This window comes from Rhinolophus sinicus, linkage group LG17 (assembly GCF_036562045.2).
Source record: "Rhinolophus sinicus isolate RSC01 linkage group LG17, ASM3656204v1, whole genome shotgun sequence".
In the NCBI taxonomy this organism is placed as follows: Eukaryota; Metazoa; Chordata; class Mammalia; order Chiroptera; family Rhinolophidae; genus Rhinolophus; species Rhinolophus sinicus.
In genome coordinates, this window is record NC_133766.1 from 18287829 (window position 1) to 18305305 (window position 17477).

At 45.7% G+C, this 17477-nt stretch overlaps 1 protein-coding gene across 3 annotated transcripts in view; it reads left to right on the forward strand.

The window, feature by feature from the left end:
• KCNH1 (potassium voltage-gated channel subfamily H member 1) overlaps nucleotides 1–17477 on the forward strand; it is a 333308-nt gene that overhangs the window by 229595 nt on the left and 86236 nt on the right. For all 3 annotated transcript variants that reach the window (XM_074322079.1, XM_074322080.1, XM_074322081.1), the window contains 2 exons: nucleotides 881–1080; nucleotides 5891–6143. In XM_074322079.1, the coding sequence (XP_074178180.1) occupies nucleotides 881–1080; nucleotides 5891–6143 (453 nt within the window). The remainder of the gene's footprint in view (nucleotides 1–880; nucleotides 1081–5890; nucleotides 6144–17477) is intronic.

Below are 17477 nucleotides of genomic sequence, written 5' to 3' on the forward strand. Positions count from 1 at the left end.
GCTCTGGAGACGTGCCTGGGGAGTTATGACCACCCTCATGGGGAGGTTTCCCGGACGCGTTGGCAGTTGAGTGAACTTAGCATTCAAGGGCAAATGGGAATTAGAGGTAGAAGGTGGGGTTTTATGAGCCCCGAATGGTCCTCCTTCGTGACACTAATGTAGGGGTGGCAGTAGGAGCACAGACTATGTACTTGTTACATCCCAGCGGAAATCTGATTTTATTCTCACCATGTCAAAGCTGCACTTTTTCCCCAGGAGCCACGTGACAGTGGATTGTTGCATTTACATGCACCTGAACACTAAGTGCAAAGCAAAGATAGAACACCCTTCAAAGCTCTCGGCAGACTTGTCATTATTTGTTTACGTCCTTGTGATTACGTACTCCAGGTCTGTCCTCCCGCGACATTGTTTGCTGTTTGAGGGCCAGGAATGAGTGTCCCATTCACCCTAGTGGCCCCAGCAGCTAGTGTAGAGCTTGGTACTTGGCAGGGTTTGAATAAAGGTTACTTGCTGATAGGTTTGCATTTGGGCTGGCACATGTGACTGGTGGCCTCAGGCGTGGCTCAAACTTTATGCGGCTTTATGAGTGAGGCAGTCCAACTGCTCCCCACCCCCACCCCATACTGCTCTCTCTATCCCAGCTCTGGCCCAGGTTGTGTCACCTCCCGTCCACCTTAGCTCCGTCCTAGTGAGTGGCCTGGTGTTAGGAGACTCTTTCTTTGGATTCACTCCCAGAGGCTCTTGGGGTGAGGTTCTCCTGAGAAGGTCAGGACAGTCTGTCATGGAGAGCGCAGCCCTGGCCATTGGCCTGCTCTGGACAAAGTGAGCCCTGGTTCAGGGACCACTCATGTGTTGTCTCTTCTCCTCCTCTTGTCTCTAGCACTTCTCTATGCCACCATCTTCGGGAATGTGACGACCATTTTCCAACAGATGTACGCCAATACCAACAGGTACCATGAGATGCTCAACAGTGTTCGGGACTTCCTGAAACTCTACCAGGTGCCGAAGGGACTGAGTGAGCGCGTCATGGATTATATCGTGTCCACCTGGTCCATGTCCAGAGGCATTGACACCGAGAAGGTAAGGAGGGCAACGAATTCACGGAAACCACTCGTCTGCCAGCTTCCCCGGGGGGACCTGAGGCTCTCCGAGGGCCGTGCTTCTCAAACCTGGCTGTGCCTCGCAATTCACCTGAGTAGTTTTGGGTTCCCAGGACCTACCTCTAGAGGTTTTGATTGCTTCCAGATCAGCCTTGCTCAAAGACTAGCAATTAAGAGCCATTATTGAAGAAATTAGGAAGGCAGAGTGTGTCTCCTGGAGAGGAGAGGAGCTAGAAGTCTAACTGTCCAGAGCAGAATTTCCCAAGCTTGTGTGATGCTAAGACTCAGGGCCACCCAGGGTGAGGTGATCAGTATGACTGATTTTCCCTTCGCCTCAGGCAAAGACGGCTCAAGACGACAAAGCACTGCTGCTGGTCCCATCTTTTTTTTCAGAGTTTTGGTATTTTGTTCATCATGGAATTTTTGCAGGAGAGTCGACAGTTTAAAAGAAAAAACTGAACTAAATTGAACTGATCCCAACTTAAAGGGAGCAATACCCTGGTTTTGTAGAAATCTTGTGATCTGCCACAATAACAGTAACGTCGTAACACCACCACCACGGAATCAGCTGCCGTGCCTTGAACGTGCATTGCGCACACAGACTGACTGCACGTCTGCACATTCCTGGCTCTGCATTCATGCTTCATTTAGACCCACAGCAACCGTGGGAGGGAGGGAACCACTGTTATTTCTACTGAAGGGATGAGGGCACAGAGGCCCAATTCATTTTATTAACTGCCTCTAGTTACAGAATTAAGAATGGCAAAGTCAGAATTCGAACCCAGTTTGTGTGACGTCAAAGCTTGTCCTTTTCCTACTATTCCTTTTTTTTTTTTTTTTTTTTTTTAAATTTAAAACAGAGAAGGGCGAGTCCAGAGTTGCCCTCATTTCTCAGGCAGGGAGGGCATCAGTTGGGCAGGACTCAGTCCCCAGCTTGGCCAGTCACCTGCCCCAGCTGTGACTGTTGTTTCTGTTCTGCTCCCCCAACAAGGACGTAGGTTCTGTGGGTGCCTGGCAGCTGATGAAGCAGAAAGGAACTTTGATCTCTCAGCCCTGGGGCTCCTTTTCCCAGGGACTAGGATGCCTTTGTAAAGCTGGTTGTGGGAAAAAAGCTTTGCCTGCTCTTGCTGCAGGGCTGAGCTGGGGGTGGCTGCCAGTGGGAGACAACTCTGTCAGCATGAGCCCTTTCCCCCCTCCCTGCTCTCTCGTCCCTGGAGGCTTTGGGATTTGCCCCAGGTCCTGATCTGGATGGAAGAAGGGAGACTGTGGCAACTCACTGCACAGCCCAGCCTGGTCTGGGGTGCCTCTCTTCCCTGCAGGGTAGGCAGCTGCTGGGGAGAGAAAGAGTCCCATAGTTTTCCCCTCCCCTCCATTCTGGATCAGAATGGTCAGTGATGACGAGGGGAGCAGGGTGTGGGGGTGTGTATGTGAGGTGGAAGCATGTGGTGCTGGGCTCCTCTGGTTTTATCAGTCAGTAATTGGCTGGTGACCTCGAGCATGTCACCTGTCCTTCTGAGGTGACTCATGGAAACTAGATGACTTTTAATACTAAAGCCGACCTCTAAGGCCCTTTGGGGTATGACCTTCTGGACTTCGAAGCCTCCCTCAGGCTGACCTGCCGCTCTGCTGCCGTCAGAACATTAGAAATGAGTTCACATGCACTGCATGTGCCAGGCATCGTACCAGGACATTCCAGAGGACAGTGCGTGGAATCCTCAGGAGAATGAAACGAAAACTTGGGGAAAGAAGCTAAGTATTGCTTCAAGTTCACACGATGAGTGAGTGTGGACGCCGGGAATTGAGTCCAGATCTGTCTGACCCTACGGCCTGTTCTCTCAGCCATGCTGCTGTCCTGGCCAGCCTGGGGAGGCTCCAGGACCCTCTGTGGTGACATCTCCCTATGGCCTTCGAGGCCTCATGGAGCAGAAAGAATGGTTTCCCCTCAGAACCAAGCAGAAAGGAAGGTGGCCCAGGCCAGGGCCTTGAGCTGACACCCTCCCTCAGAGAGAGGAATTCGGGACCCGGCCAGTGTGGAGCCCACAGAAGAAGGATGGCGATGCCTGATTTCTGTGACAGTGTGTAGTGTCTCCACTCCAGGTTCCCTCCTCACACGTGTTTCCTAGTGGCTCCAGGAACAATGCCCATGAATAAAACATTGTCTCCATGCCAAGGCCTCATTCACTAGCAGCCTCTGCCAGCAAAGCCTAGCCCAGGAGAAGCCAGATATTTAAAGGTGAACTTACCTGGAGAATAAATCTTATTTTGGAACCACTGGGCCAGTGTTGACCAGACATGTGAGAGCATTCCCGACTCCCTGGAGTTCTGCTTGGAGAGAAGAGGATCCATCAAATCTGCATTTCTATAGGAGCCTTGTTTTTTTTAAGGAGCTTTAAGGAGGGCAGTACTTAGCAAGCACCCCGCCCAAGCACTGGCAGTCTGCATTTTCCTCTGTCTTGGCCAGTGCCCCATCCCCTCTCCCGGACAGGAGAACATGCTGACCTCAGCATCCTGCAACCTCAGAGCAAGAATGCAGAGGCACACAGCGGAAGGACAGGCGATTATTGAGTCCCTTACTGAGGCCAGGCACTGTTCTCAGGGAGTGTACTGGTAGATGTCATTTCATTGAGTCATTTGGAGGGGAAGGAACTGGGGTTTCAACTGCTTGCCCTCCTCTTTCCACCACCACATCTCCATGCATAGCACAGGGGCACTACAGTGGGTGGGATATAAGCAATGCTGTCAAGGGCAAGGTGAGGTTTGAGCTGGGTTTTGAAGAGGCTGAGACACTTCCAGATTCTGAGGGGAACTCCAGATGCAGAGGCAAATGACCTGTGCTAAGGCAGTGAAGCTGGGGTGGAGAAGGAAATGGCAACCCCAAAAGTCTTCACTAAACACATTTGATTTTGTACCCCAGCTTTGTTCACAGGCTAGGATGGGAGAAAGGCTTATCTTAAGAACACTCCTGGGGTGGCCGGATGGCTCAGTTGGTTAGAGGGCGAGCTCTGAACAACAGGGTTGCCGGTTTGATTCCCACATGGGCCAGTGAGCTGCGCCCTCCACAACTAGATTAAAGACAACGAATTGTCACTGAGCTTCCAGAGGGGCAGCCAGATGGCTCAGTTGGTTAGAGCAACTGGACTTGGAGCTGAGCTGTGCCCTCCACAACTAGATTGAAGAAAAATGACTTGGAGCTGATGGGCCCTGGAGAAACACACTGTCCCCCAGTATTCCCCAATTAAAAAAAAAAAAGAAAAGAAAAAAAGAACACTCCTAATTTCCCTGGAAAAGTCCACTTGAAGGTGTTCTATTGGGTTACTTAATGCTTGCTATATAAGGGGCAGTGCAATGGTTTCTTGGAAAAATTGATTCCACGGAAATATTTCTCCCTCTAGAAAAGGCTGAGGAATTTTTATTTCTTCGAATGTTGAGACCCTCATGACCTCTTACAGTTCCCACGTTGCCTGAGTTCCTAGATGCTGAGAGTCAAATTACAAGCCCATTTGTTTTGGGCAGCCGCGTAATATAGGAAGTATGTAGTATAGGAAATATGTAAACTGGGCTCTGGAGTTCAACTGCCTAGTTTGAGATCTCACCTCTGCCATTTCCTGGCTGTGCTACTTTGGGCAAGTTATTTATATTCCCTGTGCCTCGCTTTCCTCGTCTGTAAAATGGTACGATAATAGCACTTACATCCTATGGTTTACGTGGGGATTAAGTTAGCTAATGCACACGTAACACTTAAAAAGGTGAAACCACAACCCTCCCTGACTTTCTTTCTCTTTTCCTTCTTTATTCTTCTGTTTAGCACTTACCACTAAATATTACTATTGTGCCTCTCATTTATCCACTCCCACTAGATGGTAAGTTTCGCGAGGGCAGGAATTTTTGTCTATTTTGTTCACCATTACATCCTTGGAGCCTAGAATGGTTCCTGGCATACAGAAATGAAGTGTGAAATGAATGAATGCCTCAAGTGCTCAGCAATGCCGGGCACATAGTAAGTACTCAATAAGTATTACCTTATATCTCTCTTTAAATCACACCCATATTCAGTTCATCAGGAGATCGTGTCAGCTTTATCTTGAAAATATATTCTGAATTTGATCACTTCTCACTCTATTACCAGCATCCCGGCCCAAGTCCCGTCACTTCTCACCTGGTCTCCCACAGAAATGACCTAACTCAATTCCTTGGCTCCACTCTTGTTATGGTCAGGGTCCTCTAGCTGCAATGATCCTCTTAAAATATAGGTCAGGTCCTATCCATCACTCCCCTGCTCAAAATCCTCCAATGTGTCCCCATCAGACTCAGAATTAATTAAATGCTTTTTATAACCTAGAAGTCTCTACACGCTATTCTGCTTGGCGTTCTCCCAAAACCTCACTTCCTATCCCTTCCCCTTCATTCACGTTGGTCATTGCTCGGATCCCCTCTCAGCGTTTGTTCTTCTAGAATGTTCTTTCACTTTGCTCCCTCTGACACATGCAGGTGTCAGCTTAAATGTCCGCTCCTCAGAGAGGCCTTCCCCAGCCAACTGGAGGGTCCCACGTTCTCCCAGCCCCCCAACTCTTGGGCCCCTCTTCTGAGCACTTAGCACAGATTGTTGTGATCAATGGCTCCCAAAGAAAGTAAGTTCCATGAGGACAGGGGCTGTGGCTGTCTTGTCCCCCAGTGCCTCAAGTGCAGTCTAGCCTGGTAGAGGTTGCTTCTGCCCCCAGGTGTCGAGGGGCAGTGGGCTGGAGGCCACAGAGAGGAGGACCTTCACACTGTTTCTTCCCGTGCCTGTCCAGGTCCTGCAGATCTGCCCCAAGGACATGAGAGCTGACATCTGCGTGCATCTGAATCGCAAGGTGTTCAAGGAACACCCAGCGTTCCGGCTGGCCAGCGACGGCTGCCTGCGGGCACTGGCCATGGAGTTCCAGACGGTGCACTGCGCCCCGGGGGACCTCATCTACCATGCAGGCGAAAGCGTCGACAGCCTCTGCTTTGTGGTCTCCGGCTCCCTGGAGGTGATCCAGGACGACGAGGTGGTGGCCATCCTAGGTAGGTGTTGCCTGTACTGGGTGGAAACCTTCCAATGCCTGAGGTTGGCTTAGCTACTGGGCAGCTCAACACCGCTGCCGCCTTCGACCAGAGTTTGCTCCACAGGGCAACCCCGATTGTCAGCATCTATCCATCTATCCAACAGACAAATATCTGAGTGCCCGTTTTGTGCCAGTTGCTGTTTGGGGCACTTGGGGTATTCCAGTGACAAAAATGGGTTTTGTCCTCAAGAGGCTTCCAGTCTATTGGGAGAGATGAGCAGATAAGCAGACACGTGCATGCAGTGGACCATTCCATCTAACCTAGTATTCAAGTGTCGGGAAGGCTTCCTGGAAGGAATGACACCTAAGCTGAAACATACAGAATGAGAATGAGTTAGCATGGAGAAGAGAAGGGCCAAAGGCATATTCTAAGCAGAGGGGAAGGCACGTGTGAAATCCCTCATTAGAGAGAGCGTGATTCACTTGTAGAGCTGCAATGCTTCGGTGTGGCAGCAGCACACAGAACCAGAAGGGAGATGGTAAGAGATGCGGCTGGGCAGGGAGCCACGCGCCAGCAGCTCATGGCAGGCTCTGAGAGCCAGGGTAAGGGGCTTGCATTGTGTTTTGGGGAGCCAGCGAAGTGTTTAAAGCAGGGTGAGGCATGATCAGATTTGTACTTTAGAAAGATGACAGTCGTTGCAGCTTGAAGGGTAGTGGATTGAAGGGGGAAGGCTGGGGCAGGCAGAGGAAGCTGGAGGTGTGTTATCTAGGGGCGAGTTCATGGTGCCCTGCACTACGGTTGTGGGGAGCAGATGGAGAGAAGCAGATGGAGCGGCCATATTTAAAACATAGAATCAACAGAACCTGATGAAGGATTTACTGGTGGGGGAAAGGGAAGAGTCAATGAGGACTGCCGGATTTCTCGCTTGGGTAACAGGGAAGCTGGTCTGCCGTACCGTAAGAGGGAACGTGGGAGGAGCAGCAGGGACTTGGGGTACCTGTTGGTATTTTACGTGTTGAGGATCTGTGGCCTTTGAGAGAGTCATCTGATTGCCTGAGGTAGCTACAGACCAGCTCTTTGTTGGGGGTATGTCTACCTCGTTGGGGGGGCAAGCCATCATAATGACAGCCATCATTTATGGTCCTCTATTCTGTACCAGGCAGTTTGCATACAGATTCCCAGTGACTCCTTACAGGAACCCTATGCAGGGGTTGTATTGTCCCTACTTTTTAGGTGGGACAATGACAGCTCAGCCAGGTTGGGCAACTTCCCCAGGACATCACAGTTGACGAAGTCCATGGACCTGGCGTCCTGGACTCAGATCCAGAGCTTCTGCTTCTATCCATTTGGCGATATAGCAAATATAGCAAATTTGCCTAATGGGATTTATGTCGTTTGGTGGCCCGTTAAGTTGCCAGGTACTGCCAGACACTGTAGACTATACTTTTATCTTTTACATATGATTTCTTTGGAAACTGAGGCAAAGAGAAATTAAGTTACACTGGAATTAGAATTGAGGTTCAAACTACGTATCCAGACATAGATAGCATTAAAAAAAAAAAAAGAAAAGAAAAGAAACAGAAAAAAAACAAAAAAACAACAACCAAGCTTTGTTCCTACTTGACTCTGGAGTGCATATGTAGACCTCCTCTTCCTCCCCTGGCCCCAAACCAACTTGCCCTCTTGATTGCATTCTGCTCAGGTTAACCCAAGGATGCTTTAAATTCCTTCAGTATGTGCGGGCAGATGGTCAGGAGACTGGGTGGGGGCGGGGATGGAAACTGTTTGCTGAAATATGCCTTCTGGATTCCTGGTATGCACTGAACTCTGCACACAGGGTTATTCTGCTCCTTGCCTTCCTCAGCCACAGAGATGTGAGGTTTGAGTGTGTGTAAGGAGCAGAATACAGGAAGGGTACAGCCATTGCTGTAATATAGCTGCAGGGAAATGACCTTTATCCCTGCCTTTGATCAGTGACCTTGATAAAGAGGACTTTCCATTGTTAATAGCGATTGGGGTGTTTGCCTGGCTGAGAAGAAGAGTAACAGTGACTAGTGGGCTCTCGTTTGCATTTGAATTTGAGTTTGATTTGATGCTTTGGTGTAGGGCATCTGTCACCCAGCTCCCCACTGATAACTCACCGTGTGCCTTTCCAAGGAATCTAGCCTAGCGACTGGCACTGTCCTCCTTGTATACTCATGCTCAGGCCATCCTTATCGACCCACCCTAAACAGCTGCACTATTTGATCTGGTTTGGACACCTAGGCATGGCGGCATGACAGAGGAGCAAGGAAGGCAAATGACTACGTCCCAGTCCTGTCCCATGTCCCGTCAGCCTGGTCTTCTTGTGGGAAAGCACTGCGGTGATTCACTGTTGATTTACTTGGTCAGTTGACTGCTTCTCCAAATCCAGCCCTCTGCCTCAGGCCCTCCTAAGCCTCCTGCCTGCTCCAGTTAGCAATGTGGATGCACCTCTGAAAGAGCTCATCAGCAGGGGTTCAAAGTGGCTGTTGCCCTCAAGCTGTCGAGACTAGCAAAGGCCTCTTCTCTGTGTCGCTAGGATCCTGTGTCGCTAGGACATTCCAAGAGGCTCTTACTCTATAAAAGGATGATGCAAGTTCTTTGCGTCAATCTGACCTCTGAGCCAAGACGCATAAGACATTCCAAGCTACTATCTACTCTCCGGAAACTTAAGTTCAGAGCTGTTTTTCTCTAATTAGCATATTCTTTGCTCAATGAACTGAAATCAATTTGTTCTTACAAAGGGGGTTCAAACGTCAAATGGATATGAGAACTAGATTTTTATTGCCCTTTGATGCTCTTCAGTTCAATCCAGCCAAAATTTATTGAATGCTTGCCAGGCCCTGTCATAGAGGTGAGGATGCAGCTGTGGACCAAACATTAGCCCAGCCTTCAAGAAGCTTCTACAAGTGGAGGGGACCAACATTATTAAAAAGGCGACAATCACACTGCTTGATAAGTGCTACCATAGAAAGAATACAGTGGCCTCTAGAGGGTCATGGAACAAATGGTTATTGGGCAGCTACTGTGTCCAGTGCTCCCGTGAGGAAAGAGAATGGCCAGGGCCTCTTTAGTGACCATGAAGCAGGAGGCTTTAGAAAAAAGCCCAGACCCATTTATCTCACCCATTTTTGTCTCCAGTGTCTTATCAGTCCACTCATTTACATTCTGCTCATTTGTTTCCTCCTTCCAGTTTTAATATTCCACCCCCATTCTTTGTTTAATTTTAGCACAGACTCCAAGAATGAGGAAAAGGGTCAGTATTCATAACTGAGTATGTTTAGTATCTGTTAAAAAAAAAAAAGAACTCCTTCGAATGAAAGTATTCTAAAAGAGTGTTTTTCAAACTTTCTTCACTGTAACTCCCCAGATGAAATGTTTATCACATCGTGAGCTAATAAACACACATGCACCATCGTTATACATGAAGCTCAGCACTTACTCTTGCTGTATGGGATGCAACTCAACTGGTGTTTAGATTCTACTCTTTCATTTAAAAAGAAATTGCCTGTCATGGCGTACTAAATTGCTTTCTCGACCTGATCGTGGCCAGCAGTTTAAAAATATGGTCCCACAGATTGCAAATTGATGCAGCCACTATAGAAAACAGTATGGAGGTTCCTCAAAAAAAATAAAAATAGAACTACCTTATGATCCAGCAGTTCCACTTCTGGGTATTTGTCTGAAGAAATCCAAAACACTAACCTGTATGTTCATTGCAGCACTATTTACAATGGCCAAGATATGGAAGCAACCCAAGTGCCCGTCAATAGATGATTAGATAAAGAAGATGTGGTACATGTATACAATGGAGTATTACTTGGCCATAAAAAAATAATGAAATCTTATCATTTGCAACAACATGGATGGACCTGGAAGGTATTATGCTCAGTGTAATAAGTCAGACAGAGAAAGACAAATACCATGTGATCTCACTTATATGTGGAATCTAAAGAACAAAATAAACGAACAAACAAAACAGAAACAGACTCATAGATCAGACTCATAGATCTAATGGTTGCTAAATAGGAGGGGTTTGGGGGAGGGGGGTTAAAAAGGTGAAGGGATTAAGAAGTACAAATTAGTAGTTAGAAAATAGTCATAGGGAGGTAAAGTAAAACATAGGGAATATAATCAATACTATGGTAATCAGTATGTATAGTGCCGGCTGAGTACTAGACTAGTCATGGGAATCACTTCGTAATTTATATAAATGTCTAACTGCTATGCTGGACACCTGAAACTAATATAAAATAATACTGAATGTCACCTGCAATTGAAGAATCAAAAAAGTGGGGGAAGAAAGGTGAAGGGAAATAAGAAGTCCACATTTCTAGGTATAAAACAAATAAGTCATGGGGATGTAATGTACAGCATAGGGAATACAGTCAATAATATTGTGATAGTGTGATATGGTGTCAGATGGTTGCTGGACTTATCATGGTGATCACTTCTTTAGGTATATAAATGCTGAATAACTATGGTGTACACCTGAAACTAATATAATATTGTATGTTAGCTATATTTTAATAAAAATCCTTTAAAACATGAAAACATAGTCCCACAAACATAGACAATATCTCTCTTGTATTGAAAGCCATGCTGTTCCCTGAGAACAGAATATCTGCACTATCTCTAATGATCTCTTTTTCTTCTGATGTTCTCTGCCTTATTTTTGAGATGATACCCTCCCAATCTCCTTCTGGAATTCTCTTAGAAATCACTTAATGTCTTCTCAAATTTAGTTTCTTGGCTGTTTGAAACAAATTTAAGCCTTCAGCATGTGCATTTTTTATTGTATTTTAAAAAGTAATTTCTTCTAATTTTTCATAGATATCAGAATAAAAAGGCGCAGGTACCAATTTTGCCCCTGCCCGAGTGGTACTATTAGCATCTGCAAGTAAGCTGTTATCTCGGTTCTGTGTTACTTGACCAAAGTAGATGTCATAGACTTTCATCGGGGCTGTGCTCGAGTGTGGTCCATCTCCCTGTGTTTCCGTCTTATAAATGTAGTGTTTAAATGATCTTGTTTCACTGTGATTTTGTGTCTCTGTAGTAACTTTTATGGGTTTTCCATTTTAATACTTAATTTGTGTTTTAATCTTGGATCATCTTGTGCCTTTACTTTCGATCTGTTTGTTTCATTCTGCCGGGCAAGACTGAAGTCTTTTTGGCCAGACTGCATCAAATAGTGGAAAAGACCTGGACTTGGACTTGGAGATTTAGCTGTGACCCTGGTTCTGTACTGACTCCCTGCAGGAGTTACCACTAACTGGTTCAGTCCCCAAGGCCTCCTGTGGTTCTCCTAAACCTATCACGCTGGATCAGTTGCATGTTTACTCATCTGTCTCTCCTGTGAACTGAGATCCTTTGATTTCATATCTCCAGCTTGGCCCAGCACGTGGATGGCACCAGGGGCTGCTTGCTAAATTGAATTGAGTGGAATTGAATTGAAAGGCAGGCAGAGACTGTGCTGTGAAGGGCCCTCTGGTCCAGAATAAGGGTCTGGAGTTTCATCTTTGGGGGTTGAGGGGTCCAGGGAGAGTTTTAAACAGGAGAGGGACATGGAGATCTGGGTTCCACAAATACAGAGGCTTGGAGGCTAGCTAGAGGCTCAGCTGACAAATGAAGGGGGTCTATGTAAGGTGGTGAGAGGGAGATGGGGAAGAAGAGCTGGACTCCAGAGATGCCAAGGGAGGAAGAACCTCCAGGAAGTGGGAGGTGAGGAGAGGGGACAGTTTCCTGCAGGGACGAGTAGGCACTAGAGCCGGAGGAGGAAGAAGAGGATGAGGAGGATAAAAGATGATGACTTTATTTTGTTGAGTTTGCAGTATCTTTTCAGAACAGATCTAAGCATGGCTTCCATGTAGAGGAAAATCTTTTTGACTTGTGGCTGTGCCAGAGCCCAAGGAAGTGGGACAACCATGGGGAAGGCTGATGGGCAGGCCCTGGCTCATCAGGTCGTCCTGAGTTAACTTTCTATTTGCAGTCCTGTCACTACTGAACTACGATTTACATTCCCCTTAAATGGACGTGGGAAGTTGTAAATACGTATTTGCAGATCAAGCTTTTTTTTTAATCAACACCCCCTTCTCACATTCTTAATTTAGAAGACACACTCATCTTTCCTCAGATAGTTTCTTTGGGTCTATTGACCTTGGTCGGATATTAATGTAGCATCTATTTATTTAGCAACTACCACAGCATAACATGTGTTAGCCCCTTTGGTGGGTCGGTGCAGGGGAGGGGTGCTAGAGAAAGTCCTGTCTTGGATGAATGTCCTATCTCATTTGGGGAGACAAATGCATGATTGCTGAACATAAGTAACATGGTACCACTTTCTATAAACCTCCTGGAAGGAACAGGGAAATGATCATGGAGGAGGTAGAGGTTGACTGGGCTTGGAAGGACCAACAGGAGTGTTTGATAGGCTGGGTCTTAAAGTGGGAAGAGCAGCATGAGCGTCTAGAGTCATTAGAGGTAGGAATGTGTGTCGGCATGTAGACCAGTGTGCATAGAATACACTGAGAAGACTTTTCACGTGGGCCAATGGTTCTCAACTTTAGTGAGCCGAAGACTCAGCTGGAAAGCTTGTTCACAGGGCAAATTCCTAGTCCCCTTCTTTGTAGATTCTGCTTCTGCAGCTCTAGGGTGGAGCCTTGGGATTTGTAGTGTTCACAAGCCCTGGTTAGAGGACTATACCTTGAGAAACATTGCTTTAGATAGTCACTTATGATTTTGTTTGTTTTTTCTGGAAAAAGGTGAAATGATGACCCTGTGAAAGGTAGTAAGGTAGGGAAGCACCAGGTAGGGGGTCTGTTATTGTATTAGCCTAAACCATATGAAATTGCCAATTTTCAACTATTTCTGACCTGCCCAAATGGTAGGATAGACATCTAGCGTTCTGTATATAAGGGGAGGAGGGCCTCACCGAGGGTGTTGGCTCTGTGAAGCTAGAGTCAGGCTTTGGACAAATGAGGTAGGACATTCTAGATAGAAAGGATGTGGGGAGCTGGGGCCTGGTGAAGGAAAGTGTGGGGTCTGTTTTGTAACCACAAGAGCAGCCTGGAGCTGGAGCTGATAGCCCTGGTGGCAGCAGTGGGGCATGGGGGAGAGGCAGCCAGGTTAGTGGGTGGACGTTTCTAAATGTCAGTAGGAGGAATGAGACAGTGGGGAGCCACCAAAAGTGGTGCGTAAAGTATGACACCGTCAGAGCTGTGATTTGTAAAGATTACTGAATTAGACAGAGACCGGGAAGCCATTAGGTGACTATGGCTTCTAGCAGCAATGAGAGGTTAAGGTATGGGCAGTGGAAACTAAGAGACAAGTAGGATTGCCAAATACAATATAGGACATTCAGTGAAATTTGGATTTCATATAAAGAACGAGTAATTTTTAGCTTAAATATTTCCAAACATTGAATGTGAGATACTTATGCTAAAAACAAAATTATCCATTTAACTGAAGTTCACATTTAACTGGGTGTCCTGAATGTTTATTTGCTAAATCTGGCAACCTTAGATGGGAGGGACAGGAGGACGAGATATTCTGGAAGGAGAGTCTGAAAGATGGTGAATCATAGACTGTGGGCAGCAGATAGAGGGAGGTAAGAGAGATGATTCTGACATTCAAGGAAGTAGAAAGATGGAGTCATCGTTAACAAGAAGGCCATCAGAAGGAAGAGACAGTGAGAAAAACAGGGGATGGACTTGGCTTTGACCTGTTGCATTTAATGGCCGATGGAGTAGCCAGATGGAGTGTTCAACAACTACTCAGAAAAGTGGGTCTGGAACTGGGAAACAAAGCCAGGGCTTAAGACAGAGAGTTAGGATTCAGAGGAAAGAATAGGGGGGAAAAAGACAGGTGCAAAGAGAGCATATGAGTATTTTTCTAAATGACCAAGTATTTTAGAACATTTCAGAAGAAATGGGAGTATAAGTATTCAGAGTGCTCACAAGGAATTTTAAGTGAAATTAGAAACTCTTAATAAGTAAAGTAAGTAAAATACAATTTTAAAATGCAACAGGATCTCAGATATGTGGGGAGAAACGTTTGTAGATGAAAGCCCACAAACTTGTCTACCAACATGTCACAGTGGACGTCTTTGCTTTGTGAGCCTGTAGGAGATTTTTATTTTCAGCTTTTAGTATTTGTCTGTCTTTCAAGTCTTTAAAAGAGCATATGCTACTTTCAAAATCAGTAAATTTAGTTTTTAATTTTAAAGTAGATCCTGAGGAAGTCAGCATCGTTCCAAGTTTGACATACCTTTTTAGTTAGTGGGATACAATTTGAGAGAATAACTTTTTTTTTTTCCTCAAAAAAGTCCTGTCAGCATTTCTCGTTATTTACTGATCCAGTCAGAAAAAAAATGACATTTATTTTAGTAGGTACTACCCAACCCCTCCCTCAAATAGTTCTTGGATAAGAGAACGACTAGGCAATACAAACAGAATGGCTAGCTAACAAAGGTTTAAAAAGCAGCAGCAGCTTCATATAAACACTCATTATGTTAGAGGTGGAGAAACTCAGTCCTTTACAGAGAGGCTTCCCAAGATTCTTGTGAGCTGGAAGGGCCCATCCCCCACTTCCCGCGCTGCCATCTTCTATGGGGCATGGCTCCACATGCCCAGGGGATTAGCTGAGGAACCCCAGAGAACAATACCACTGTGCACCATATAATAAAATTTGAATCATAAGGTAATTTCATGCTCAGCACAAGAGGAGGAAGCTATGTTTAAGTGTCTCTCTAATATTCCAACCAAACATTAATATTCATATAGCTGTTCCATCAAGCAAAGCAATTTTTATTAAATCCACACTCCAAGTGAGGAGGTATAGTATGAATAATCTAGAACTTCAGAAATGCAAAAACTTTTGTATCAGGCAATGCATATATTACCTGATGGAGAGAGGGTGGGGGTTGGGACCAGGTTCTCTTTTCTAATTTTGTTTTTGCTTAAGCAATTTTAAAAATTGGTTTGTAGTCCCTGAAACACTGGTTAGAGGTAATAGATCTTTCTAAAGGAAATTCTCATAACTTTAGTGCCCAGACAGAGGGGATTGGTTAAATAAAAAATTATGGTAAATCACGATATAAGAAGTTTTATTAGCATGCAAAATGTTTCAAATATAATATTAAGAGGGATAAAAAGCAGAATATATAACTATATATACAGTAACCTCAACTACATAAAAATACATCTATGAGTAGAAGGAAGACGGAAAGTGCATATAATGTTAACCAAAGTTTTCTGGATGGTGGCCTTATGTTTCCATATATTTCAGTTATTTTCTACAGTGCCCATATATTCTTTTATAAACAGGAAGGGAAAAATCAAGTCAATGTTCAATTATCTATAGCGATCCTGGAAAATGATTACCTACTTTCAGTGGAAAATTTGTAGTCTGTATAATTTATTGGGGCGACATTCAGCTAATTTAATTTTATCGAATTGCAGTTGTGAAGAACCGAAGGAGACTTGCCCTGTTTCCAAAGCATTGCTTTAATTTAACCATTTATGGGTGGGCCCCATTCAGATAGAGATGCCAGCATTGTTTGCTAATGCTGAGTATAGTCTCCGCAAGGAAGGCTGGTGACCCATATTTGGGTGACATTGTAATTTCTTTAAGGAGAACTTTAGTATCGTAGGGTAATTTCTGAAACTCATTATCTTTATTTCTTCTTTTTAAAATTTGTCTGTAAATTTTTAGCTTAGCATCAGTCTGGGTCAGAGTGAATTTATACAGGAGTGTTTCTGAGCAGGCCGGCAAATTCCTTCTTGAGTCAGGCTGACAATGTGGCTGCTCAGGTTCTTAAACTCAGACTGAGGACCAATTCTCTCCTTAAAGTCATCCATACTAAGGCATGCTAAGTCTTTCACATCCTGGCCCACTTTACGTTGTCCACTCAGACCCATCTTTTCACTGCTGTGTTGATTTGTTCATTCCATAAGTATACCAGGTGTAGTGCTAGGTATTGGAGATATAACAGTGAACCAAACAGACACACCTGGTATAGAGCTAACAGTCTCATCAGGGAGCTAGACAAGTAAATATGCAGTTTTATAACACAGTGCCAAGAGTTATAATAGGGGTCAGAACAGGATACTGTGGGAGCTTATAAAAGAGGTGTCTAACCCAGCCCCGCCAGGAGAAATCAAGGAAGGCATCCTGACACAGGTGGTGTCTGGGCTGAGGCCTCCACGTGGACCTGAATTCCACCAGGTGCTGTAGTAGTGGTGGGGGTTGGGCTAGGGGATTAAAGAGAGAGTGTTCCAGGCAGTGGGGCAGCATCTACAAAGACGTGAAAGCAGAAGAGTGACAGAATTGCATTTGTGTTTAGAAAGACCGTCCAGGCTGCTCCGAAGAGAATGGATAGCAGGCAGGGAGACCAGTGAGAAGGATGCTAAGAGATGAGAGTAACCTGACCTTACTTAATGGCGGTGGAAATGGAGGAAAGTAGACAGACTCAAGAGATAGTTGATAGTTATCAGAGCTCGGTCACTTATTGGCTATGGGGACAAGCACGAAGGAGGAGTCTGGAATGACTCGGACCACTTTCAGTGATTTGGGGGGACACTGGAGGATGGACAGGTTTACCTGGGAGGAGAACGGGATGCATTTTGGATCTGTGGGTTTGAGCTAAGTGAAAGTGCCCATGGGAGGTTCTGGTCTCAGCAGAGAGGCCTAGGCTGGAGGCATACACCTGAGGATCACTGGGATCCAGGTGGCAACTGAAGCCAGGGGAGAGGCCGGGAAAACCCACGGAGAAAGGGGAGGGCATGGAGCAACACGGTGTAGAGCGGAGCCTTGAGGAAGACCAGTTTATACGGGACACGTATGGGAGCCTGAGATGGACGGCCAGCAGCAGGGGAGCGACCAGCAGAGAGGGCTATCACAGAAGATAAGGAGAGGGGAGATGGGCATCTTCAAACGTTACGGAACCGTATTTCACTGACTCGAGGATGCCTTAGATTGTGAGACACGCTCATGTTTAATGACCCACTAAGAAACAATGCTGCCAAGTAAACTGTGACTTATCGTTGATTGTAAGACACATTCTTCCGGAGATTAAAAAAATGCTAAACAACTTAAGTGTATGTTAGAATCAAAGCGCTAAAACATGTGTTTTAGATTTACCAGGAAAAGTGGTTATTGACTATTGTGGGAATAGTGTTAGTGAAGCACGGGGGTCAGAAGTAAGATCAGAATAGCTTGAGAAATGAAGAGAGGTGGGTGTTGGATTGAGGGGTGCTTAACAAATTGCATAGATCCCCCCACAGTTCCAAGCAGAGAGAGAGAGAATAAGATAAAATATTGCCTTTTATTTTT